At 44.5% G+C, this 27,018-nt stretch overlaps 1 protein-coding gene across 1 annotated transcript in view; it reads left to right on the top strand.

The window, feature by feature from the left end:
• Nucleotides 1-27,018, top strand: part of ADAMTS9 (ADAM metallopeptidase with thrombospondin type 1 motif 9) — a 202,755-nt gene that overhangs the window by 165,695 nt on the left and 10,042 nt on the right. The window contains exons 31-34 of the mRNA XM_018554557.1: nucleotides 8,191-8,364; nucleotides 24,562-24,732; nucleotides 25,871-26,065; nucleotides 26,858-26,990. Of these exons, the coding sequence (XP_018410059.1) occupies nucleotides 8,191-8,364; nucleotides 24,562-24,732; nucleotides 25,871-26,065; nucleotides 26,858-26,990 (673 nt within the window). The remainder of the gene's footprint in view (nucleotides 1-8,190; nucleotides 8,365-24,561; nucleotides 24,733-25,870; nucleotides 26,066-26,857; nucleotides 26,991-27,018) is intronic.

The raw sequence follows: 27,018 nt of genomic DNA, 5'->3' as shown, positions 1-27,018 counted from the left end.
GCCCCATACCTGTGTCACATGACAGGGAGACATGTTGTATCTTTACAATGCACAATAACATTCAGTAAAAAAAATAGTCCTTTGCATCACAAGAGATTCCTTTAAAGGAAATCTGTACTGAGGGAAATATGTCTGCTGCATTTGCTGACCTTGCTCGTGTTGCCTGTCATGCTGATCCTCCGGCTTTAATGAGTTTAGAGTCACTGACCTGGAACATAGCTGTAGGAGGCAAAGAACGTTGGGCAAGTCTGTAGCACATTGGCCCAGTGGTCAAAACTTCTGCTTTGCAGCATTGGGGTCCTTGGCTCCAGGCCCTCCACTGAAAATAGGCCCAGCTGGCCCAGATCGCGCAGTATGCCCGATGGCAATCTGGGCTGAACACTATAAGACATAGGCACTGGTGCCTTCTTTAATCAGGCATATTATGCGGCTGCTCGCTGGGGCCCCTCGAGGGAGCGAGCGGCAGCCTAATCAGTGAGCTGCCTCTGCTGTTTCCCCAGCCGACCGACAGCACCAGGTCCATGATGCTTTTAATCTGGCCCTGGTCCTTTGGTCAAATCCCAGCCAGAACACTATATGCATGGAGTTTGCATGTTCTTCCTCTGCTCGCATGGGTTTCCTGTGTGCTAGTTCCACATTAATGACCCAGGAAGCACTGAAGCCATTTGATCAGCATGACAGCCAGGCAAATGTTAACAGTGACACCCTACCAGAGTTGTGCCTATAATGAGGCAGCCTTAGGTGGTTGCCTCAGATGGCATCTTATTGGGTCAGATGAGGGGGGCTGCAGGCATTTGGCAGGTTTGCCTGCTGCTCCCTTTCCCGCAAGTGCATTCCAGGTTGCAAAGAGCCAAGAGCATCCCGCCCAGCACATGGCAACCAGTAACACCAGCCCACCCGGGCACCTCCAACATGCCCACCATCTCATGCACCGACACCCCACAAACCTCTAGTGACTGGGGGTCTGGATATGCCTCTGCACCCTACATATCCTTTTGTTAAAAGCTACCTTTAAAGCTGATCTCTGGGAAAAACAAAAAACTCCCCTTGCAGTGTGGTTGCCCCAGCACTGCAAGCGTTAAATGCTCCTTTAGGTCTAGGGTACATGGAAAAATGACTTATATTTACCTGATCCCCGCTCCCTCCAGGCTACAAGACCAACACCTGCAGCCTGTTCCCCCTTACACCCTGGCAGTCAGGAGCCCACTGTTGTCATCAAGTGCAATGCAGGACCCATAGCCCCGCATTATACGTTGGGAGGCTGAAGGCAGGGGTGTGGCCTCTGCATCATCCCACAACCAGTGATGTTACTGGTTGCCAGGAGGGGAGCGGGACGCCAGCCAGAGCATCTCAATTTGCTAAGAGCTGGGTGGGGAGATGTGTATGGCCCTTACACATCACCCTGCCCGGCTCTTAGCAACCTGGGACGCTCTGTTCAGAAAAAGGGCAGCAGGCACATTGTGCAACCTGTAGCAATTGAGAAACATGGAGCGGCTCTAGCCAATTGTCTCCAATACCACCACTGGAACCTCGGTGCCCAATAAAACTTCCGCCAGAGCCTTTACTCAACAAAAGGTATAAAATGACCAGGGGCGTCCCGAGGCAGGGTGTCACCCGGAGCGGGTACCGGGTTACACCCTGCAGTGACACCATGGTACATGCACGCGATGTCATGGTGGGCATGCAACGTCATTGCGCACGCTCGTGATGATGTCACGCACTATTACCTGCCGCTGGCCATCTTGGTGATAGACGTGGGTAAAGAGAGGAGGGGACATTCACCCGGCGAGAAAAGGGATACTGCCGGGTCCCCTACTCCCTCGAGCAACTGTCTGGCTCTCAGTCCATGACTGAGTGCCCAACTTTTCAGAAGGGGTAACACCAAAATGACTGACAGTCACCCCCCTAGTGACGCCACTGAAAATGGCACTCATAAGGGGGTCCATCCATTTAATCCTTTATTTGCAAAAAAGGCATAAAAGCAGCCAACAAACAAATGCCACAAAACTGGGCCTCAGTAGTAGTCATTGTGCAGCCTGCACCCCCCCCTCATGACCCAAAGAGATGCCACCCGAGGCAATAGCCTCATTATAGAGACAGCTCTGGTGCTGCCTCACTGGTGTATTGGGCTTTAGGGGCCATGTATTCTCATGTGACTATGACTAATACAATTCTTCCACCCAAGGGGACTTTTGGATTCTAGTGGAAGTGCAGCTGGATTTGGACTAATTATTTTTGTATGTAGACCGAACGTGGCTCCAAAGAGGCTGCAGCAGATCAGCAGCACTGAGCTGCAGCACATAAAGTTTAAAAGAGCTAAAAGAAAAAAAGGCAATTGAGTAGTGTACACAGGGTTTTGTCAAATTAAATGTCATGCAGCTTAAGTCTACACTCATTAGTTGTACAGTATTTAATGATCTTAACAGCACCTTATTTGATCATTCTCCTTTAAATACTGACCTACGATATGTGCAAAATATCTTCATTGATAACGGGGCGGCTTGTCACATTTACTATGTGAGCATAGGAGGTCACGCCGGGCTGCTACGAAATATTTCCCTGCCATTGATAATTCACACATCTCCTGTTTTCATAAATACCCGGGGTTTCATCCTGAATTTTTTTGATGTGTGCATTCATGAACGTACCCAACAAAAGCTGGCACAGACATGTGGCACGGCTAACACAACATGCTGAAAACACACTGGCTAGACAGCGCAAAGCTGCGAGAAGAGTTGGCAGAGGCTGTGAGAAATCGATGCAATGTAAACGGGGCCCCCCAAACACCCACCGCACTCTTATCACAGAGCAGGTGCATTTCTTCCTATTATTATACAAGATTTATATAGCGCCAACAGTTTCCTCAGTGCTGTACAATATATAGGGAGCCAGTACAGACATGAGGGTTTGGAGGGCCGGTTTGTGAGAGCTTACAATCTAAAATGGGGGGGCACATGATACAAGAGGTCATAACTAGAGGAATGAGTTGATGGAGAAAGTAAAAGTTCAGTTGTCAGGTAGAGGCAAGATAGACTTCTCTGAAGAGATGAGTTTTCAGGGATTGCCTGTAGGTGAACAGAATAGGAGATAGCAGGACAGATTGAGATAGAGAGTTCCAGGGGATGGGGGAGGCTCTGCTCTGCTCTGCAGTTCTAAGGCAAGCATGGGAGTAGGTGAGGAGGGGGATAAAGAGCAGAAGGTCTTGGAAAGAGCAAAGAAGGTTTGGGTGATATTTTGAGATGACGTTGGTTATGTGATGGCTTTTTATGTTGTTGTTAGCTAGTTGATAGTTGAATTTTATGCAGAAGCCAGTGAAGGGATTGGCAGAGGGGTGGCGGACACTGAGCGGTTGGTAAGGTGGATGAGTCTGGCATCAGCATTCATGGTATACTGAAGGAGGAATATGCTGGGTAAAGCTGGACCAACCATCTAAAATGGAGGGGCAGGTGATACAAAAGGTAATAACTGTGAGGAATGAGTTGATGGAGAAAGTAAAAGTTCAGTTGTTAGGTAGAGGCGGGATAGGCTTTCCTTAAAACATTTCAGGGATTTCAGAGATCGCCTAAAGACAGAGGGGGAGATAGCTGGACAAAGCGAGCCAGGGAGTTTCAAAGGATGGACGAGGCTCTGGAGAAGTCCTGGAGGAGACCATGGGAGAAGGTGATGAGGGAGCTAAAGAGCAGGAGGCTTTCGGAGGAGAGAAGAGGGCAGTTTGGGTGATACTTTGAGATGAGGTTGGTGATGTAGCTCGGGGAAGAGTTGTGGATGGTTTTGTATGTTGTTAGTATTTTGAATTTTATTTGTTGGTCAATTAAGAGCCAGTGGAGGGATTGGCAGAGAGGGGTGGCAGGACATGTCTAAGCTGTTGGTAAGGTGAATAAGCCTGGGAGCAGCATTCATGGTAGACTAAAGAGGGGATAGGCTGTATAGAAGTTAGCCAATGAAGAGGAACACTGGCAATGGCAATCATGGTCAGCTATGAATTATGTAACAATCTAGGCCATTTTATTGTCACCACTAAAGTCCACACCACTTACTGTACCTCCTGATGTCTGTGAGCTTTCTCACCGCCGCTGACACCTTCGCTTGGTCTTCTCCCAGGCTTGGGATCTTCAACCATCTTGACTGACCAGCCTGGGATGATGTAACTCCTGCACATGCTCATGGAAATAAATGTATCCCGGCACCAGGACATCCTAAGATTATACACTGATCTGCGTATGTGCGGGTTAATTAAAAAATCTTTAGAGACTCTTTAGCAGTGAGGTAAGAATCTTTGATTACAGAAGAGACATACTGTATACAGCCTTCCCTGCAATAAAGTCAGCAGGACTAAATTTGAGCAGTGGTCAAGTGCATGAGTCGGCCATACTCCCTCTGTGGTTAATATCTTATCTTAAGGGTTGGTAAAGATACTCTGTAATAGGTAATTTTTTTTATTGCAAATTGATTGCTCCCCCTAGTGGTTAATCTGCAAATTACTATAGTTAACAAAATTGCAAATATATTTAACGTCCAGCCAAAACTTGGGATTAGAACCTAGGCAGGTTTTTAACTACTATCTGGTGCTCTCTTAAAAACATTTCTCCTCACTCCCTGTGATGGTGACAGCAAATTCACTAGATGGGAAATGAGTGAAGGAAGGAGTGAAAATCTGCATTGGGGACAAGCCTTCCCTACTCTATCTAAAACATTTTTTTACTGGACATACACTTTAAAGCCCAACTCTAGGAAAAAATAAAAACCCTGCCTCATAGCACTGCAAAACGGTCAGTGCAAAGAGCAGGGAGTAATGCATGTCACAGAGGTGCCCATCACTGGATAGATGTAAGTGTGTAGATCAAACAATATGAGCAAAAGACCTAAGATGTGTTGTGTGACTATGAGGCCTACACTGACTCTTAGGTGCTGATTGCTTCCAACAAGACCAGACCATATCTCTGAGGAAGTGGTTGGTTGTCATGAAACGCGTCTTATTTGTTTTTATAAATTCATTATCAAGATTATCTTGGCCATTGGGATCTTTATTTCTCCACATGGTATGGTCCCTGAACACACCTACATCTATCCAGTGATGACATGCATTGACCATTATCACCTACCATCCAGTCATCCCTAGGTGGACTTTGGATCCATATGGTCAGGCATATGGAGAGGCAGGTCACATAACTTTGACAGGTCATGTGATGGGGCACTCTTGCTAATACTTATTTTCTGTGTTGCCCATTCATTAAATTGAATGGGGCTTTGCTTGCTGAAGTCTACCACTGTTCTTATGATTGTTGCCGTGTTTTATAAATGCACTATGATGAGTCCTATGTTTATATTCTCACTAGGTTTTTCCAGCCAGCAATCAGGTTTATATTTTCAGGGCAGGTCCGTTTCATATTGGTGACTGAGAAGAAGTATCTCCAGTTCTTAAGTAGTACACGTTGATACATAAGGTTCTAGGAGCCCTGTAGGAATGCTGGAGATTCATATATGAGACCTTGTGTTAGTTTGCAACAAATAAGTACAACATACTATTGGAAATGGGATATGGAAAAAATGACCGTGCTGGGATGCTGAGCCAGATTAAAACGTACCCGTTTATGAAGTGTGAAATAAACAAAGGAAAGAGAATGTGAAAGGGCATTCTGTGAAATGTATTGCGTCCCTTTGCCTTTTCAGTTAAGTGCCTGGACCCCCCAGTTTGCCCAGCTGGCCTGGAAATTAGTCCCATTACAAGGGGATAACATTCTGCTTGCTGGATGTACTGTTCATTTTTATATTATTAAAGTGGATTTTTCAGTAATGTTACCAGTCTGTATGAATAATGTTACCAGTCTGCATGAATCCTGATATGTAACAATATATACGACAACAGTATCATTTTTTTTTAAAAGTTCACATTTTATCATTAAAAAGCAGTTTGTTAGCTCCAGTTATTGACTTTGCCTAGGTTGATATGATGTCATCAGTGTGCTGCAGGCAGCAGTTAGCATTTCCTCAGTCTCCTCTCCCCCCAATGATCAGACTGCAACATTGTAGATTTTCTAGCAAGTTACAAGGTGAGAAGCTTCAGCAGGGACTGACCTGTGCCAAATGCATGTGAACACACCCAAGAACTGCACAGACACCAGATTTAACATGATTACATTTAGCCCTGCTTTGGGAAAGCAGGGCTAAATGTACAGCAGGGCAGCCGCCGCTTGTTTTGTACAAGTGATCTTGGCAATGTCGCCGATATCACTTGTATGCAGTCTGCATAAAGGGGGCGCATTGAGGAACCTTGCATTGGGGCAGCAGAGGGAGTAAATCCGGCCCGGGCGGGGGGGGGGAGTTGGGTGCTGGCAGGGCATGTCAGGGGGTGGATGGTGCATCATATCTCCCCCCAGCTGGCTGCCCCATTTACACCTCTGAACTGGGCTCAGCTGCTTGGGAGATTATGTCTTGATTTACTCTTCTATTGATATCAATTGCATTATTCAGGTGTACCCAAAGAAAATGTAAATTGTTACAAGGTTTTTCCTGAAGATGCAAGGTGATATTGGGAAGAAAGTGCCAAATTAGCTCATACAGGTGCCATTAATCACCTGGTTGAGTCAAATGAACTGGAAAATGATGGAACGGTTTAGGGAAGACATACCAGCCAGTAAGCAGTGTGACTGACATCAAATGGTCAACCTATAATGATATCTGTAAAAAATAAGTCAAGGCAACTGGACTTGCTGTATTTTTCTTGAAGATGTTTCAGTGGACATCCAACCAGCTTTCTCAATTCAGAATGACTTTATTCTGAATCGAGAAAGCTGGTCGGATGTCCAGTGAAATGTCTTCAAGAAAAATATAGCAAGTCCAGTTGCCATGACTTATTTTTCACAGATATACCATGACCTGGATGAATGAGAACCTTCACAGACAACCTATAATGATGTTTCCCAGCGTATCAAAAGATATCTCTGATCATATTAGTCAATTATTCTCCTTTGTCGCTGGAACAGGGAACTAACCTCTTGCCACATAAACTCCACCAAAGTACCGGGAGCTCCCAGTGTTGCAATGATATGAATGAGAATGGGATGATTTCCCATTGCCTCCCTGTTCAGGGTGCCAGATCTGGCAGGTATATGGCATGGCACTATTGAATAGTTCTATTGTTCATCTGCTCTGAAAGTTATATATATATGCATACAGTTCACAAAAAGGATATGGTGGAACTGGAAAGAGTGCAGAAAATGCCAAATAAACTTTTAAGAAACATAGAGGAGCTCGGCTTTGATAAAAGATGATATAAACTGAATTTATTAACCCTTAAGAGTGGGCGATTAAAGTGGAATATGATCACAAATACATAATTAGCACTAATCAATGTAGATTTTTTTTGGATCCTTGATGCAGGGAGTATCTCATCACTTTTGGGGATCATTATTTTTCTCTATCTGTGCCTATTGGACCATGCTTTTGTCTGGATGATCTGTGACTTTACAGTTCTGAAGATGCAAGGAGTATCTCTTTTATCAATTGATTTTTGTCTTGATAGGCATGTCTGTTTTTTCAACCTGTGTAACTATATGTCCCGTTAAATCAAGCAACACAACTGATGCAAGCAGTGATGGCAGCGTTCAGTCCATGCAGGGGTTAATAGTCAAGCGATAATATATATTTCTAGGTAGAGATTTTCCGGCATGTTGGAAAATCTCAGCGTGGCCGATTGGAAAATGTTCCCTTATTTTAGTCATTCATATAAAACCAACACAGCTTTTACAGATAACCTCACATTCACATTAGCCCCTGTCTCAAAGGAGCTTACTATCTAGGGCGCCTTTCTACTTTAAGTGTACACACACTGCCATCTGTCAATGCGATAGGATGCATGCTTGGCGCAGCAGTGGGCAGACCTGTCATTGCCTATACCCGGTGAGAGACCTGTGCATCTGTGGCCATGCCAAGCATCCTTTGTCTCCACAGAAAACGACCACCCAAGGCTGCGATTAAGCAACTGCACAATATATCAAATCTCCTGTGTAACTAAGAGTAAAATCACAATCCATCAAGAGCCACGATAGCTATCCATATTTTGCATGCATCAGTTGTAACTTTAAGAGAACATTAATGAAACACCTGACAGTAGGTCATTATAGGCGCTGTATCGGATTTTATCGTTTTTAAAATGCAGTAATAACTTACAGGCATCCGTCTTGTTCCTAGTGCTCAGTAACATGTGGAAGAGGCGTGCAGCAGAGGGCCATCCACTGCCAAGTCGGTCCTCAGAAACCGTCCAGAGAATCAGAGTGCAGCCAGTCTACGAGACCCGTCTCAGAGCAGCCTTGCCAAGCGGCCGATTGTCCAGTTTACATTTGGAAAGCAGAAGACTGGCAAGACGTAAGTAGAAGGTCCAGGGGGTGGGCCGCTCCGGCAATATTCAAAACGCACAAGATGCTCATCCTGACGTCGGTCGGGATCACGTTTCTCCTGTGAGGTGTAAGCTGCAGGCTTGAGTGCGTCCGTGCATTTTTGTCAGGTTGCCAAAGTTTACACTCTGCAGGGATCCAGCCTGCTGCTGATACAAATCAGATGACTGATGATTAATGTGTGTTAGAAACTATTATAAATTTTGAATTATGAACTTTTTTTTTTTACCAATCAAAATCCAGATGTAAAATAGTTAAAGAGTCAGTCCAGCCCCAACCGGTGTTTCAGTTTTTGGAGCGTTAAATGACATGACATTTTCTTCTGTCACTTGGGGGACTCTATTGGTGGGATCTCCGTGCTGAGTTCCCAAATCCCTGCTGATTTGTTTTTTATATTATACTACGGAGAATGGAATAAGGGGAGCTGAACGCACAAAGGTAAACATGAACACACAAATATCTCTAGGTGGCAGAAATAAAGTTAAGCTGGCCATACACTTGTGGAATGTTGTTCCAAATAAATAATTTGTCGGAACAATCTGTCAGATTTTTAAATAGTTAATGAGGTCAAATTGATGATCGATTTCGACCATAGTGACCAAAAAAATTGAAAGAACAGAATGGAAAATTATTCTCAAATGAATTCAATTGTGACAGTGAATGTGGTTTTTGTTTTCAGAAACTCCAATCATTTCCAAAAATCGAATGTTAAAACCAAACTGAATTTTCAACAACATTTGTCAAGTCTCTGATGGCATTATCCAATGTTCTGTTTTCATTTGAATATTCATACGAAAGTTTACCAGTATATGGCCAGCTTTAGGAAGTGAGATCTTGCTGCTGACGGTATCTACAAATAAAGTATCACTTTTGGGAGGATTGACTAATATAAGAAATAGGATAAATAAATTAAAAGACATCTAATCCATAAAAACATTTTGTTTGCTTAAAGGAGAACAATGAGGTGAGTGAAAATCACTCATCCTCATAGTTCGAGCCGACCTGTGACAATGAAACTGTCACAGGTCGGCTTAATAGATCACCTCTCGATCATCTCCCTGCAGAGAGCCGTGACTGTCAGTCACGGCTCCCTGCAGGGATTCCCCCCTCCGATCCTCCAGCACTGACTGAACTTTGGGTCACGGGAGGATGCTAGTTTATGTCCTCCTGTGACTCATATGAGAACTATGGGGAAAAACACTTACCGCATAGTTCTCCATTAAAGTAGTAGTAAACTCTCAAACTTTTTTTCAATAATGAATCCAGATCAAACAAATATACATCGCCCAGCAAAGTATTTCCTTACATTTTTGCACAAACACAGTCATCAAGTTTTCAAACAGCTCCAACTCTCTCAGCTCAGCTTCCCTGAACTACCTGCCCAGTACAAGATCACAAGGGAAAACACATTCTCCAGCAGCCATCTATCTACTAGCTTGGAGAAGAAGAAGAAGAAGGGAGGAGAGGGGAGCACCGAGGAGGGGAGTGGATTGCCTTGCTGTGCCTGTATTTTTGAGACACCGGCACTCCAAGACAGATCAAGTACGTCTATTTATTCACGTACATGATGCATAGTCAAACACTAGGTGCATCCTGCGAGACCCTGAAACGTTGCACCTAGTGTTTGACTATGCAGCATGTACGTGACTAAATAGACGTACTTAAACTGCCTTGGAGTGCCGGTGTCTATCTTTGTACTTCGTTTATCTTGACAGGAGCCACCCGTCGACATCCGTTGCACCCACCTCCTATTTCATGGGACAGCGGTTCTGAGTGAGATGGGTATATGGACTGTATCCTGTATTTTTGTGGAGACACACACAGCTTACTAGCACACACAAGGGTGGCTCCATAGGACCCTGCAAGGGAAAGGAGCCACCCTAAAACAAATTGTCAGGGCCAATGCTCAGGGGCCCAGCTCATTCTGCAGGAAGCTAAAACTTTTAAACATCAAGGAGCAGCATCCATTGTAAGTGATTGAATCATTATTTAGAATAGCTTAAAAACATTTTGACTTTAATATCACGTTGGTTTACCATCATTGCGCATTTCCTCAAAGTCTGGAGTCTACATGATATACTTATACAAAATGTTACTGAACTTCCTGTTTAAAGACTACAAGAGACCCTAAACAATTGTTTTAATCTTTTTTTTTTAAGCCCACACTGGGTGCGCAAAACCGAAACGCCTAGTGAACCAAAAATTTGCATGTACACAAAAAAGGTGCACAGGGTGTGTCTAAATGGTCCACCTCCTGAGGAGATAAGGCCCTTTCCCTGACCTCCCAAGGCACCCGGCTCCTAACAGGGGCAGACCACTCTGGTCCACATAGCCAGATCCAGACATTTTCCTCTCCTCATGGTTAGACGAAGCCAACTTAACAAGTACTGGTTTGGGGGATCCGCCAAAAAGAGACCCCTGGTTCAGGGGAGGAAGGAACCTGATGGCCACACATCCTCCCCCTAGACTTCAGGGTAGGTCCAAACTCCCAGACTCTTCATCTAGAGTGAAAAAGTGAGGCACAAAAAAGTAAACCACATGGACAATGTGAGAAAAAATAAATAAGGTGTCAAAGTGCAGTAGTAGGTCTTAGTTGATATAAAAAAATTACCCCTGGTCTTAGTAGTAAGGCCTAGCCCAAGAGGTGTGGTGGAGATAAAAGCAAGAGGTGTTGTGGTCTATTGCTGCTTTCAGACACTGGGGTCCCAAATCCATAGTACTACTCCAGCACCACCAGAGCGCCACTCCCGGTGGGTGGTTGACACCGTGGGCTCTCTCCCTTCCCAGCCCATAACCAGACCATGTAGACCCCCTTCAAATCAGAAGGTACTGGGCCCCTCTAGATCCTAGTGTTAGGGAAGTAGTCCTAACCCCCACCTTACTTGTGGATGCTTCAGTTCCCAGCCAGGACCCTTCAGGAGCCAAATGTAAGACCAGAATTGCAGCACATTTCACTCCTGAACACTGATAAGAGCAGACACTACTGGATCTTAGCCAAAAGGCCGAGAAGTGACAATTTCATTATACAAATAAAGGTATATGACCTAACCAAAAAACATTGTGAGTGATTTCCACTCTACCTGCTGAACATTTCTTTATTATACTATGAAGAAAAGAACAGGAGGCACATAAAGATACACAGGAACACAAATGTGTAATGTAAGGTGTGTTTTTACATGTTAGATCTCACTGTTGTATGAAGTATAAGTAGGAGAATGTCAGGCTCTCTATGTAATCTATGCAAATAATTGTCTCCCACAGGAGGAGAGACTTCTGGGTAAATGCCATTTATCCATAGGAAGCCTGTAAGTGGATGTCTCATTGACTGGGATTTTTAGAACATTACCCAGCCTTAGTTGTGACCTGTGGACAGTTATATTTTGACCTTTGGATCTCATTAGCAGAAGGCTGGTGGTTCTGGTCAGCTTTTGAAGCCCTTTAATGACGCCTCAGGTGTCCGGATTCAGGCAATGTATGCAAATTACTCTCTCTGCAAGGAGAAATGCCATTGCAGGCCATTAGATGAATGTTCCCCTTTACTGCAGCATTTACATATTACGTCGAAACTTTAGACCTCATTTGTTGGTGATTGACCCATGTATGGTGTGCAGACGACTTCAACACTGACTACTCCCCACTAGTATAGCCACGGACAGAATAGCTGGTCTATGATGCAACCTTGATTTTATATTATCCTGATGTCTGATAGCCCATAGCATAGGGACTGTGTAGGTGTTGCTTTGGATAAACAGTAAAGGTGCCCATACACCTTGCAATCATCGGACAAAAATTTTAATCCGATGATCGAACCATCGTACGATGTTCGTACGGCGACCCCATCCTGCCCCGACCATCGCACAGTTCAATTAGCAGTCTTTAGCGTTTGCGCATGAGCAGTGTTAATCGTATGAATTTTGACATACGGAAACGCCACCAACCTTGCGAAAATCGGACGATCGACCAAAGTTTTCTAGCATGCTGGAAAGAGGAACGTCCTACGATTGTACAGTATTTGCGGTTGTACACTGCCCATCAACCTTACGAATATCGGACGAAAACGCATTCGCAAAAGAATTTCGGCCGATATGTAAGGTGTATGGACACCTTTACATTTGAGGAGGTTATTCGGCAGCCAAGTGAATAACCGAGCCGTTTGGTAAAGTAAAGTGAGCCGAACGCCGTTTGGCTATTCACTTCAGCCCTGTAAGGCTGATTTCAGCAGTACTTCGGCTCCCTTCGGTTCAGCCGAACATTCGCAGAATTTTTCCCAACCAGACATTTAATCTGAGCACAGACCTGGCAGGGCAGGAAAGGGCAGGGGGGGGACAAGCGAGGGCCCCCCCCCCCCCCAACCCTCCCTGCACAATACCACACGCCTTCAGCAAAAGCACAAGAGCCTCTTCCCCACAAGCCCTGACCCGTTGTTTGTGGGGGTCTGTGGGCAGGGGGGCTTTTTTGCATTGGGGTAATTAAGGGGCACCCAGATGCCCCCCCCCCTTGTAAATGAGTAAAGGGTACCTGTACCCCTTCCCATTCACTAAAGGGTTAAAGTAATAAGTAAATAAACACTTTAAGAAAAAATCCTTTAATTGAAAAAAAATAAACAAAAGTTTTTGACAAGTCCTTTAATAAAAAATAAAAATCCCAAACATTGATCCATCGATGTAATCCTAAGGCCCCATTCACACTGAGCGACATGAAAATCGCGCGATATTGAGTGACGTGTCGCGCGACATCGCGCAACTTTTTCCTATTGGGCTGTATGCAATCAGGAGCAATATCGCTCAAAATCGCTCTAAAAAAGGGTAATGTAGGAGCGACAAGCTACCAGCGACGAGCTACAAGCGCTATTGAGCGATATTGAGCGACGAGATGTGAACAGCTCCATTGAAATGTATTGGTGAAGCTACATAGAGCGATATTGCGCGGAAATATGAGCGATATAGCTGCAAAAATCGCGCGATAAATCGCTCAATGTGAACGGGGCCTAAGATCAATCACGGCGTCCAGCATTGTCCCCGACGAAGACGACTCGTCGAAATAAAAAACAATGACATCTGCTGACCCATCCGCACCCGACGAATGCCGCCACAGAATGAACAATTTGACATATGCTGGGAAAAAAGTCAACAGATAGGCGGAGCTTATTATTTCGACTATAATGATGAAAAAAATGAAAGGAACAGGATGGAAAACATTGGAATGGAGTTCTAACAGTGAATGTGGTTTTAGTTCGGGGAAACTCCATTCATTTCCAAAATCGAATGTTAAAACCAAATGAAATTTAATTTACATTCTTCATGTCTCTAAAGGCATTATCGAATGTTCTGATGAGATTGTTCATATGAACGTTTGTATGAAAATCTAGGCGTGTATGGGCGGCTTTATTCTGGATGGCGTCTCTATTAGGTACATTAAAATACACGCTGTGCGTTTCCTTAGTGAAGGTTAGAACTGGGTCCATAGTGGTTTGTAGCAGCTGCTGGGAAGTCCTGTGTACAGGCGCCGGGGAGATCTGCTCATTAATACGCCGTTCACGTTCATCGGTCACGTCCGGCACAGCTGCAGGTGTTCACACGGGCTGCTGATTTCTCTAAACCGCTCGCAGCCTCTTAAAGGGGATCTGTCAGAATTGAAATAAGGGATCTGCCACTGCTAATCCGAGGCTGTCATCCTTATCCTTCATTCACTGCTTACCGAGGCACTGACCTGGAACAGCCTTGTTCTAGGTGAATGATGGTGTATGTGACTTCAATTACAGATCAGCAATGGCGGCCCCCATATTTCTATCTTGATAGGTTTTTCCAGGAATTCCAGGCATGTCAAAAGTTAACCTGAGCCCCTGCCAGGGTCAACTGCTCCTTGAAGATAAAAAAGATATACTCACCTAGTCCTCGGTCCTGCCCCGTCAGCACTCACCTCTCTTACCCCTGTTCCGCTATAGTATGTCCCTCAGTGTCCTCACATCTAATGCAGGTGAATAGACCTATATTATACGTGATGGCGTCAACAGGGTTTAGACTGCAGGAGCCCAGGTGAGAAGAGGCTGCTCGGACCCGTCTAGCAGCCAGGTGGGACAGAGGATTGGGTGAGTCTATTTGTTTTTTTAAATTGAGCCCCTAGAGAAAAAACAGAAGTTAACCCTTGCAGTGTGGGTTAAGGGTTAACTTTTTACATTCCTGCTGTTCCTCTTAGGGCCAATTCACACCACATCCAGGTCATCTCCAGACCAGAGCAGATTGTTTCGGGACCCAAAATGCATCCTAATGTATCCCTATGCTATTTCTGGCCTCTGTTCATTGCAGACCAGAAAGATACAACTTGTCTTATTTTGGCTGGTCTGAACGCATAAAAACGAATCAAAACCGAATATGAACTCACTGGAACACACCTGGAACTCACTGGAACACACCTGTAAGACCATTATAAACTAGAAAAAAAATGTAAATTCCAAACGCGGTAAAAATGCTGTAAAGACGCAACAAAACGCAATGCACTGAGTCCCAGGTCTGGTCCGGAAAATGGTGTGAACCTGCCCTTAAAGGAATCTTTATATCAGCTTCTTACCTGCTTCCATTGTGGAGATATTATAAGCTGCAAAAATGAGAGTCAACTAAGGGCTAGTTCACTCCACAAATAGTGCGTTTCGGGCCGATTTGGTGCTGGAACGCACTGGGTCGCATCCCGGCCTGCTCCCAGTGCAATCACCCACACGCAAACGCGTGGCACATCAATGCCTACGTTCCGGTGCGGTCAGCAAAAACAGTGCATGCAGCATGTTTGTGGTGTGAACTAGCCCTACGAGTTTCTACAGGGATAATGCAGAGCAGAGCTTGTCAGTCAGTTCAGCAAAACAAACATTGGGTCTGTTTCCCTCGCTGATTAATCATCTAAAGTGAGAAGACGTCTCTACTAAGGACTAAGCTATATGGAACATTTTATTTTTTGCCACATATATGAATATGGTAACTAAACCCAATGTAATATATGGCAGTTTGCCGGTCTTTAGATGTGGCGGCTGCATTAGTTTTCTTCCTCAGACTAAAAATATTTTCAGTAAGTACAGAAAACTGCTGCTCTTCATCCTTGAGATGACCTGGAATGAGACAAGGTTGTCTTTCCTCTGTAAACTACTAATCTCTCCCCTCCTTCATATAAATGGGATGAACAAAGGCAGACAAGTTTAGTGTCCAGTGTGACAACCATGGCTGCCCCTATAGATACAGTGCAGGAGTGAGCGTAGCCACCCAAGGACAAGTAGTCTATTACTGGTAGGACTATCAGGTGAAAATAAAAGCCTGAAAAAAACGAATGCAGCACCACATCTAAGGACCGGTAAACTGCAATATATTCAGTCTTTGTTCCAGGATTTAGATACACTTTAACCACTTGCTGGCGTTCACCTCATTAGACAAAAGCTCCGCAGGAGAGTTTCAGGAGTTCACTGGTTCTGCTAAACACACTATTGATTAATGGCTGGAAGTAACAATTGATCGCTCAATAGGAACAAATGGCTCCCTATGAAGGAAGCTACACAAGTAGCTCACAGTAGCATCTTGTAGCGATCAATCGAAGCCGATTGAAGCATCAAATGAGATTAATCACTATTACGTGCTACCTGGAGAGAGCCGTTTGTTCCATTTGTTTAACAACCAATTGCTATTCCTGGTAGCTGATCACTAGCAATGTTAGCAGCATGAATGAGGTGGCTGCCAGCAAGTGGTTAAATCTCTCAATAATAACAGATTAAAGTAGAATTATGGCTTCCCTTGACAAAAGTGTGTGCCGCAGCACTTTATTATAAATGCAGTGTTCTCTTAGTCCCTTTGCAAAGTATTACAAATACACGCTGAGCCCACCAATGAAGTCAATCTAATGCAGCTTCCTGTGATAGGGTGGTAACAATTCTGCACTGCTCCTGAGCTAGGAGCAGAATTGCCACTCTCATGTAGGCTGTGCCTGCTTGCACTACAGTGGGATGAATAATGTTGCAGGGCAGTGGAGTCACAAGGGGGGTGCGGCCTGCACCCGGGTGACACCATTGGAGGGGTCAGTCATTTTGGTGTCACCCCCTCTAAAAAGTCGGGCACTCGGTCATGGACCGAGAGCCCGACAGTATCAAGAGAGAGGAGGGGACCCGGCAGCATACCTCATCGTCCCCTGCTCTCTCTGCCGGCGTCCATCATTAAGATGGCAGCCGGCAAGCGTCAATGAGATGACCGCGCATGATGTCACAGCGGGGTGACACCCAAGCCTCGGGTCGCCCCTGTTGCAGGGGTCATGGCTATCGCCATTGTCACTGCTGATTCACAAACACGTAGCTTGTCAATCAGCAACTGGGCACACCTAGTCCCACCCACTGCTTTCTGGATTGACAGTACAGCCTCTGTTTCCAAATCCCTCTCACTATGAGCTGCAGTGTCTGGGAGGGGGAGCGTGTGAGACGCAAATGAAAAAGGAATTTTATTGTTAACTTTATGAGGTTTGTACATCACATAATAACTGGATTGGTACAGGGGCCTTCAATAAAATTACTGGTATGACTTAGCCCTAAGACACCAGAGACTTTCACTAGCTGACAAGCAATGTATCAATAAGTAGTTTGATTTTTAAAATGTAGTGTAGACAATACTAGGGATGCATCGATACTGGTACGGTATCGTTATGGGTGCCGACACCGAGTATTTGGGCGTGTATTTGGGCGAGTATTTGTACTCGCCCAAATGCTCCGATACCAGAACTTCTGGTCAGAGGGAGATTTCCTCTGACTGGCAGTGCCGCAAGAGAACATGGAGCCAGCTTCCTGGAAATGTAAGTGTATGTAAATGTGAAATAGGTGTATCAGGTGACTTCATATTTTGGCTGTACTTTATAGTGTACAGTGGTGAAACTATAGCCAGAGCAGCCCAGGCGGATGCTATGGGGCCTGGGGGTGGAAGGGGGCCCCATGAGGTTGTTGAAGCGCATTAAACATAGAACATGTGACACAGTACTGTATCATTAAAGGTTGGAGTTGTTACAGTATCCGTCAACTCTGATCCCCTGTAAAGCCTACAGTGTAAAGACGACTTCCGATGCACAAGAGGAATCTTTGGGGTCTTGGCATTGTTACTCGGGGGGGCCCCCATCACATTTTTGTTATCTGTAGTTACGGCCCTGATAATGTATCTAAAGTTTTGAGTGGAGAGGTGAAAGGGAAAGTATTTCTATAGTGCTGTCAATTTATACATTACTATACATGCTGTTCATTCACATTAGTCCCTGCCCTCGAGGAACTTATAAGGTCCCTATCTCATAGGCACAAACATACTTGGGGCAATATAGACAGGAGCCAGCATGTCTTTGGAGTGTAGGAGGAGACCCAAGTAAGCGCAGGGAGAACATGCAATCTCCATGTGGATAGTGTCCCGGCAAAACCTGGATTTGAACCGAGGAGACAAGTGCTACCCACCTATGCCCCAGCTGGAGAGATTCTGTTTGTCCCATTGGCCATTGTCACTGTGACTGAAGTTGGAGAGAAAATCCCAAATTTTGAACAGGAATAGCTTGAAAAATCTTCCACTGGGGACACTTGTTTCGGTCACAACTTCCTGTTGTGTTTACAGGACAGGAAGCAAAAGGAAATTTCTCCAATGGGACACAGATGACATAAGAAAACCCTGACAGGGGTTTTAATCGTTCCTTACTCTATCCAAAATGAAAAAGTTATGGCTTTAAATATACATTGAGAAATGTTTTCCCAAAAAGCTGAAGTTACTCTTCAGAGGCACAAATACCGGAACACAAGTTATATCCAGAAACAGCCGCTTGCAACATTCACACGTGTGTATGTGTTACATTTCCCAGATGTTAGCACATTAGATGAAAACTCCACTTTTAATGCTGCGCCATTAAAGTCTTTTGCAACAATCCTTCTACCTTTTATTATCCAATAATACAGACTCTACCTAGCTAGAAATCTGCAAGTCTGATGTTCTGTCCCAGAATGTCCGGCCGCTAGAACTCTCCTTTATCCTGTGACAGTGGATGCACCAATACCAGTTTTTCGGTATCGAGTACCGATATTTTTCTTCCGGTACTTGCCGATATCAAATACCGATACAGGAGGTCCCATTAAGAAAGCCAGGTGGCGTGTAATGACTCTTTGCCCAGCTTTCTGATCGGTCGAGAACCTGGCCAATCAGAAAGCCGAGCAACGCGTCATTATACATCGCCCAGCTTCCTTACTGGCCGGGAATGCTGGCTCTATGCTCCCTCGTCAACCCGGGGGGCTGCTTCTCGGCCAATCAGGAAGCTGGGCAGCGTGTAATGACGCTGGTTCCTGATTGGTCAGGAAGATGGCCAATCAGGAATCTGGACGGCGAGTCATTTCACACCCCCCGGCTTCCTGATTGGCGATGAAGCCGGCTTTCTGGACAATCAGTAAGCCGGGGGGTGAGTAATGACTCGCCGTCTGGCTTCCTGATTGACTGGCTCCCGACCAATAAGGAAGCTAGGAGGCAGGTCATTACACAATGCCCAGCTTCCTGATTGGCCATGCTCCCTCTTCACTTGGTGATGAGGGAGCATGGAGCCGGCTTCCCAGCCAGTAAGGAAGCCGGGCGCCGTGTAATGACGCGTTGCCCGGCTTCCTGATTGGCCAGCTTCTTGACCAATCAGAAAGCCGGGCAACGAGTCATTACAGGACACCGTGGCTTCCTAATTGGCCAGAAAGCCGGCTCCATGCTCCCTCATCACTTAGTGATGAGGGAGCATGGAGACAGCTTCCCTGCTAATCAGGAAGCCAGGTGGCATGTTTGGTACTTCTGAAGTCTGCAGAAGGAATTGACTTTGCATTGCAACACACCACAGAACACTTCTTACAAGTAAAAGTAATTTACTGTGCATTGTGGGTCCTGGTGTAAACCAGCCCTAAGTTTATATTGGCAGCCAAACTGTATGTAGGTGGTGCTGTGCTTTCTCATTAGAAAGCCCAGCATGTTTTGCAAACTGAGTGTCCATAATGCACCTTGTAATTCTTGGTTATTTATTGGTTATACAAGTAATAAAAAAAAAGCAATATTAAACTGATAGGCTGCTTGTGCTGACTCTTCCTTCCCAGTCTGATCTCTGCTGTACAGTAGGCTGGAAAAGCCAGACACCAAGTAAAAATCAAGTACTACTTGCATATAAAAATACATTTGTTACAATGTTATATTAATTGATATAAAGCGACATTAATTTAGGTTTTTATAGCTTCCCGGTGTTCCTCATTAAACTTTGTGTACATAGAATTGATCAGGATGGAATCTCTTGTCTATAGATTGCTGTTGAGCTGAAGGCGCAGGAGACGTGCATTAATTCCAGTGTCCTCTCTCTCCTCAGCCCGACGAACAATGAACAGCTTTCTGAGTGGGCATTGGAATTAAGCTGATCCTGAGCCTGTACTTAAACTTTGTAGGGCACCCCGGTGAGTATAGGGGTTCATATGCAATTGTGCTTAGAAATTAAATCTTCCAAAGCCTACCTACTATACACCTACCACTGACCACATCTAATAGCATGGAGAGTAACATCATAGTTTACATGTATGGTCATTTTATGACATTTGATGAGTGGATTACCGAGAATTTTGTTTTATACTAACAGTATAGCTCTATCACAATTTATTTTAGCTTTGGATAAAGCCCCTGTCCATTTTTTATTGGCTGTCTGTGTCCCATTAGAGAGATCTCCCTAAACACTGAACTCCGGAAATTATAATTTTAAAACTTACATTAATCCCGCTTGGTTAAATCCAATTCTTCAGATCTCACATCCGGAAGGAAGCTGGGGATGCATACATTCATTTTAGTAGACGTTGCTACATAAAGTCAGCAGTGGCCTCTTCTGGGTTCTGCTAGAGCAGGGGTGCCCATTAGGTAGATCGTGATCTAGCAGTACCGGTAGCTCTCAAAGCTGATGCTGGTAGATCACAAAGGGTGTGAATGGCGGCCCCTTTATTCCATTTTGGTATATTTATTTAGCTGTGCACACATGATTACCTATTAGCCCGAGTCTGCTGAGCCAAGCTCCCTGACACCTTTCTGGTGGATACTGGTGGTTGAAGTGCTATGTATTGCATCAAAGAATATTAGTTTACACAGCCTGTTGCAAAATACAGCAAGGTGAGCCAGGAGAGAGAGCAAGGAGAGACAGCCAAGAGAGCAAAGAGAGACAGCCAGGAGAGAGAGCAAGGAGAGACAGCCAAGAGAGCAAAGAGAGACAGCCAGGAGAGAGAGAGAGAGCAGACAGCCAGCAGGATGAGCAAGTAGAGACAGCCAGGAGAGAGAGCAAGGAGAGACAGCCAGGACAGCGAGGAGAGACAGCCAGGAGAGCGAAGAGACAGCCAGGAGAGCAAGTAGAGACAGCCAGGAGAGAGAGCAAGGAGAGACAGCCAGGAGAGCGAGGAGAGACAGCCAAGAATGAGAGAGCGAGGGAGGTTTTTTTTTTTCATTGGTAGATCTCATGTAGCTCGTCATTTGAAAAGTAGATCTTGCTGACTATATACTGAACACGGGGAGTTGCCCGCTCAGCACCTCCGCCATTCAGAGAACATCTTGTCCTTTTTTTCAATGAATATAATACATTCTCTGATTTGGACGAAGCAGAGGGTGTGACGTCATCCGCCCCTCCTCTCTGCCTCTTTTACTGAGAGGAATATGAAGCCTGGCATTGCTCATCACCATGTAAAAAAAAAAGATCAGAAGCAGAAACTGACTTACAATAAACAGCAGAACTTTTTTTAGCATCCCCATGGGCCCCACTGGAGTCTAGGGCCCTAGGCAGCCACCCATGTTGTCTATGTTATAATACGCCCCTGTCTTTAGGAGCATCGGCCTGGTAGATGTTAGTCTTTTTCATACCAGAGTGAGAATCACTGATCTTATGAAAAACATTAACTTTACCTATTATCCTCTGGATTCTGTATGGCTGGCACCAGGCTCTTTTTATAGGTATAGGATTTTTTGCTTTACCTTCTTTCCAAGAGGCCATAAACATTCACGTAACAGTTCAGGGAATACGTGGAGAGTGAGATTTGTCTGTCTCCAAGGTGTTTTTTTTTTTCTTTTTTTTTTTTTTAATGTAGCTGCCTGTCATTAAATCCAGCTTGCATTGATGATATATGGTGTTCCAGAAAGCTTAGGGATCCCAAAGGATCTGTTCTGGTCTCTTGCCTTGCCTGCAACAATTAAAAGCGTGAGATTGCCATCTAGTGGCCAAATATGTGTACTACATGTGCATATTTATAATGCAGAGAAAGATTGGTGCAGCCCTTACCTACAATATTGCACCCTATCATACCGTGTATTTTCTGGTCACACTATTCCCATATCCTGCATATCTTCAAGGTTATTCTTTACTGGAAAATCCAGGCCTCAGTAACATAAAGTAAACCTGTCTTGTGGGAAACAATGGGGGCTGCCATTGCTGACCCCTTTCACGCTGTTATGCAGACTGCCTGGTTTTTAATACTTTCTGAGTCCCTGACTTGGAACAATGATATAGGTCAGGAGAGCTGAAAGTCCAAATCTGCCCACTTTTTATGGGTCAGTAATTCAAAGAATTAGAAGAAGAGATCAGTATGACAGTCAGGCAACTAGTATTTTCAGAAGAAGCGGTCAGCAATGTTACAGCAACAAGCCCTGACCTGTTGCTAACATTCCCTATTTGCAGATGATACACCACTGATTTTATCTACTACAAAATACCTACTACACTTACATAGGATTGAACGCCTTTAACCTAAAATCTGCACTGGCATTCACCCTCTGCACAATGCCAGCTAAAGCTGATGCTGCGGAGACTAGCATTTACAAGGGAAGATCAAGCAATGCTTATGTGTTTGGGGGCTTTGAAACATGTGAGATGGCTCATGGCTGGCAGGTTCAAATTAACGTCCTCAAATTTAATTGTGAAGGTATTGCCATGAATTTATATCCAAAACCTCCTTATTTGGATAGGATAAGGAAGGGTTAAACCGCTGTCAGTCTAGATTATGCTGTATGTGTCTTGTTGGAGATATTTCCCTTCACTTCCTGTCCCTGAGGAATCCCCCACTTTTAGGGTTTATTCACACTAAAGTGTTCTATTGTGCTGTGTTAATACATAGTTCTGACATGAATAAACCCGCGCTTCGATAGAGCAGCCCAGTTGTTATGAATGGGCTGCCAAAGCACCATAACAGATACAAAATTGTGCATGACTCAAAATGCAGCCCACCACAATGCACGGTATATGCACCGTGGTTCTCTGCAGTGCATTGTGTTGGGGCTCAAGTCACATAGAGAATGTGCTTTGGCATGTGTTGTGGCAATGCATGTTAACTTGTGTGCTTCACGCATTGCCACAACGCACAAGTGGGTATGGGCCCTGACAATTGTCACCAGAACAGAGGTCCTATCACTTTATCTCGGTGACGATGGTCACCAGGACAAATAGAAAAGGTGGATCTTCTCAACCAATGTGGACAGGCTCAGCATCAAATCTTGAACTTTACACACTTCTATGATACACTGAACCAAGGAAAAGCTAGTGTTCTGGGGAAGGGGGTGGCACAGAAGGCAATCCCTCATTGATATGCATTGGGTGTCCCACCCCCATCCCCCCCCCTTATCTCCATCATGTAGCATTTCCTATTATTTCCATAGAGAGTGCCCACCCATTAATTACAATGCTCCCTCTATGGTTAGTATTTGGAGCCAGCTCTGGTACAAGGCAAAATTATCCAGCACATAACCAGTTGTAGGAATGTAGATCAGATATCTGGCACGCAGCCTGCGAATTCCAATCGCCCCATCTGACCTCAACACCCAACTAAACGTGAAATATATTTGGCTGCTCTATGTTTTTTTATATACCAGGGGAAGACAAACTTTGGCCCTCCAGCTGTGGGAGAACTACAAGTCCAAAAAAACATTGCAAAGATCTGACAGCTACAAGACTCCCAGAGGCAGGAGCATGATGGGTTTCGTAGTTTCATCGCAGCTGGAGGGCTGAAGTTTGGCTCCCTCTGCTATATACAACGATAAGCGCATAACAGGTACACTTTAACGCTTTGGTTCAGTGTCCTGCGATTGCCCTGGAATAGAATGTTCTGCCCTTAATTGAAAGCAACAGGGGGAAATATATAACCTGTCTATGAAATTTTGGAAGGTAAGAAATTTCCGTTATATAATAAGGTCTAAGCATTGATAATGGCTCTGTAAAGCAGTTATATCCACTTTATAGCCACACATATGAAATTCATTGTGACTAATGCAGTTAATCTCAATCCGTTACGCCTGTTAGGTGGCGCCTGAAAAGTACAACACTGACACACAGTGGTCACTAATGTATCTGCAGTCAGGCGCAATCCAATACAGACCTGAGTCCCCTTGTCGATAGCAGCTGTTACAAAAGTGAGGCATGACATTATTTATCAGAGCAGGATTGTTCAAGTAGATGTAAACCCTAAATGCATGACATGTTGTTTGCCAAAGCTTTGTGTACCATACACAATTGCTATGCTTTTTACTTTTAGGAAGTGGTCCAGCTCTGGTTTGGCAACCTAACCAGCTGCTGACGAGCTCGACGCTTTCCTATCACAGCTCAATACAAATTTCAAGTTGCAGAGATTGTAATCCACATACATGATTTCTCTCACTAATCCCTGATGAAGGGAGGGTTTGTGGACCCCTGAAATGCGTTGGCTATTTTGCTTGATTTTCCTCTGACCCTAGTGGTATAAAGTTGTATCTGGACTATTTTAATTGGTGTGGTGCTTCAATTCCTACATCTACATCCTTACTGGCCAAGGAATGGATCAGAATAGCCTGAGATTCTTCCATGACAGGAAGGCCAATGCATATGTGATGTCATGCATGTATGATGATATCTAATGCTGTATGTTTATTTGTATTCCCTCTGATAGAGTTATCAAATTTCCTTTTACATTGTAGGGATGATTCTGATTAGCTGGTGCGGAGAGATACAATCAGTTCTTAAACAGACACCTAGCTAAAAATGATCTTATAGCCTATCTTCACTGCCAGACTTGAATGTGCTGGTCCAATGTCTACAATATTTGTGGTCCTTCTATATAAAGAAAAGTGTATTTAAGGTTTACCAGTCATTACACCAGAGTCACCGGGGTGCCTTCTGCTTGCAGTGCAGCAAGACATGTGATGAAGGATTCCGCTATCGCAAGGTGTACTGCGTCACTGAACCGAAGAAGGAAGTCCCAGCATCCCACTGTGAGCAGAACAAGCGTCCGTCCGATGTGGAGGTTTGCAATGTACAGTCATGTGAATACATCTGGATTACCGGGGAGTGGTCTGAGGTAGGTAAAAACAGTGACATTATTTCCTATTGCACGTTTGAAGAATTGTCCTGTCTGTGCCTAAAATGACCGAGTGGTATCACCTTATTATCATTTTATAATGACTGTTTATAAAAGACACTACATTTTTATGGGACCCCGCTATGAGGCCACCTTTGTGTATGTCCAGTAAATTGCTTAACTTTTTTTTTCCAACACAACGTGCTACAATGCACAGATGGTTCCTATCTGTAGGTTGTGGTGTGCCGAAACGCACGTGCATTGAGGTGCGGTGGCATCTCACTGACTTCATGTCTATACATTGCAGTAACATGAGTCACAGCAACGCATAGACGTGAAACCAGCCTAAGCACTGGTTCACACCTGAGCACTTTGTAGCTTGAAGCTCAAAGCTCCAAAATGCTCAACAACCAATACCCCTTACTTTTAAATTGTGCCTTTTCACATATTGTATGATAACTCAAGGGCCTTTAGCTTGATGCCTGAAACTCAAAAGGGTGCATGAGCTACTTTTGGGGCATTTTTGGCCCCATACACTGCAATGGAAGCATCTGAAAATTAGTGTTTTTCAAGACTAAACAGACATCTCCTTCTCCTAGTACTTAGCTTTCCATTGGCTTTAACAAAAAAAAGCAAAATTCTAAATACGCCCGAAAAAATGCTCAAAAACGCAGAAAAAAAATGCACCAAAATCACTTGTAAATGCTCCAGGCTCAGGTGTGAATGCTGTTTCATAGGTCAGAGCTGCATAAGTCTGAACCAGAAAAAAACATCAGCTCTTATAATGCAGTGCAACCTGTAAGTTGTGCTGGTAACAAGCATTACGTAATGGAAGGTATGAGCACAGGCATAAACTATTCCAAGATGTCACTGAATGTTACCAGGTGATTCTGGACCTCTAAAAAGCTCTGATTGCAAAGAAAGAAGGTGAAAGTATTTAGTGATCTGAAGACTTCCTGCTTTTCATTACTAAAATCAAAGTCTCCAAAAGATTCATTTAAATCTTTGGAGTCACATGGAGTTATTTCATTTTGTGTGCTAAAAGAAAACCTGTCTGGCAAAGCAATCAGCTCTCTAGCTTGAAATGACTATGATTGTATATTAGACCCATGGGTGACAAATGTGTAATATTTTCCAGTGCTCAGTGACGTGTGGGATGGGCTATCGGCAAAGGCTGGTGTCATGCAGTGAAGTGTATTCAGGAAAGGACCATTATGAGTACGGCTACCAAAGTTCAGCCAACTGCCCAGGAACACAACCAGCCAACGTACAAAGCTGCTTCCTGGGAGAGTGTCCTGTGCAAGCTTCATGGAGAGTTGGTAACTGGGGGAAGGTAAGTACCATGCCTGACAGATGAAGAGATCTAGAGAACACACTTAACTTTCTCTTTAAAATCACTGAGTCTCGATCATGGCTAAACATCCCTTTAGTAGGGACCACAAGACCAACAGCACAACATTGGCCACATGACCAAAGACCAGAGTTACTACCTATTGGCATAGTATAGTGGGATACACGCTGGCATAAATTAAGACTATATGTCCTTGTGCTAAGAGAGAGATGCATTATAGGGCTAAAAGTTATTGAATTTGGATATCTCCAGTGAAGGGTACCATGAATGTAATGGCATAAAAAACAAAGACATTATAGACAGTTGTGTGCTTTCAACCTTATGGCAACAGTTTTGGGAAGGCCCTTTTCTGTTCCAGGATGACTGCACCCCTCTGCACAAAGCCAGCTCCATAAAGACATGGTTTGACCAGGTTAGTGCTGAGGAACTTTAGTGGCCTGCACAGAACCCTGACCTACTGAACACCTATAGAATTAATTGGAATGCTGACAGTAAGCCAGGTCTTCTTGTCCAACTTCAGTACCTGAGCACACGAATGCTCTTTCGGTTGGATAGACACAAATTCCACAGACACACTCCAAAATCTTGTGAAAAGCTTTTCCAGGAGAGTGGAGGTGGTTTAAGTTGCTAGAGGGGGGATGATATAATGTCCATAGTTATGGAATGGGATGTCCAGGAAGCTCATATACTGTAGGTGTAATCAGGTTAACAAAAACGTTATATCTGGTGTAAAGAGAAGGCAGTAACAGAGGTTGGTGCTCTTTGTATTTGCAGTGTTCTGTCACCTGTGGAGCTGGTGTCATGCAACGCTCTGTGCAGTGTCTTACCAATGACGACGTCCCTAGCAGTATGTGCTCCATGAATATGAAACCAGAGGAGAAGAGGCCATGCTACAATCCCCATGACTGTACGTTGATTTGAATCTGAGAGAAGAC

Source organism: Nanorana parkeri, unplaced genomic scaffold, assembly GCF_000935625.1.
Source record: "Nanorana parkeri isolate BGI_ZX_2015 unplaced genomic scaffold, ASM93562v1 scaffold9, whole genome shotgun sequence".
NCBI lineage: Eukaryota > Metazoa > Chordata > Amphibia > Anura > Dicroglossidae > Nanorana > Nanorana parkeri.
This window is presented reverse-complemented; position numbering and strand designations above follow the sequence as displayed.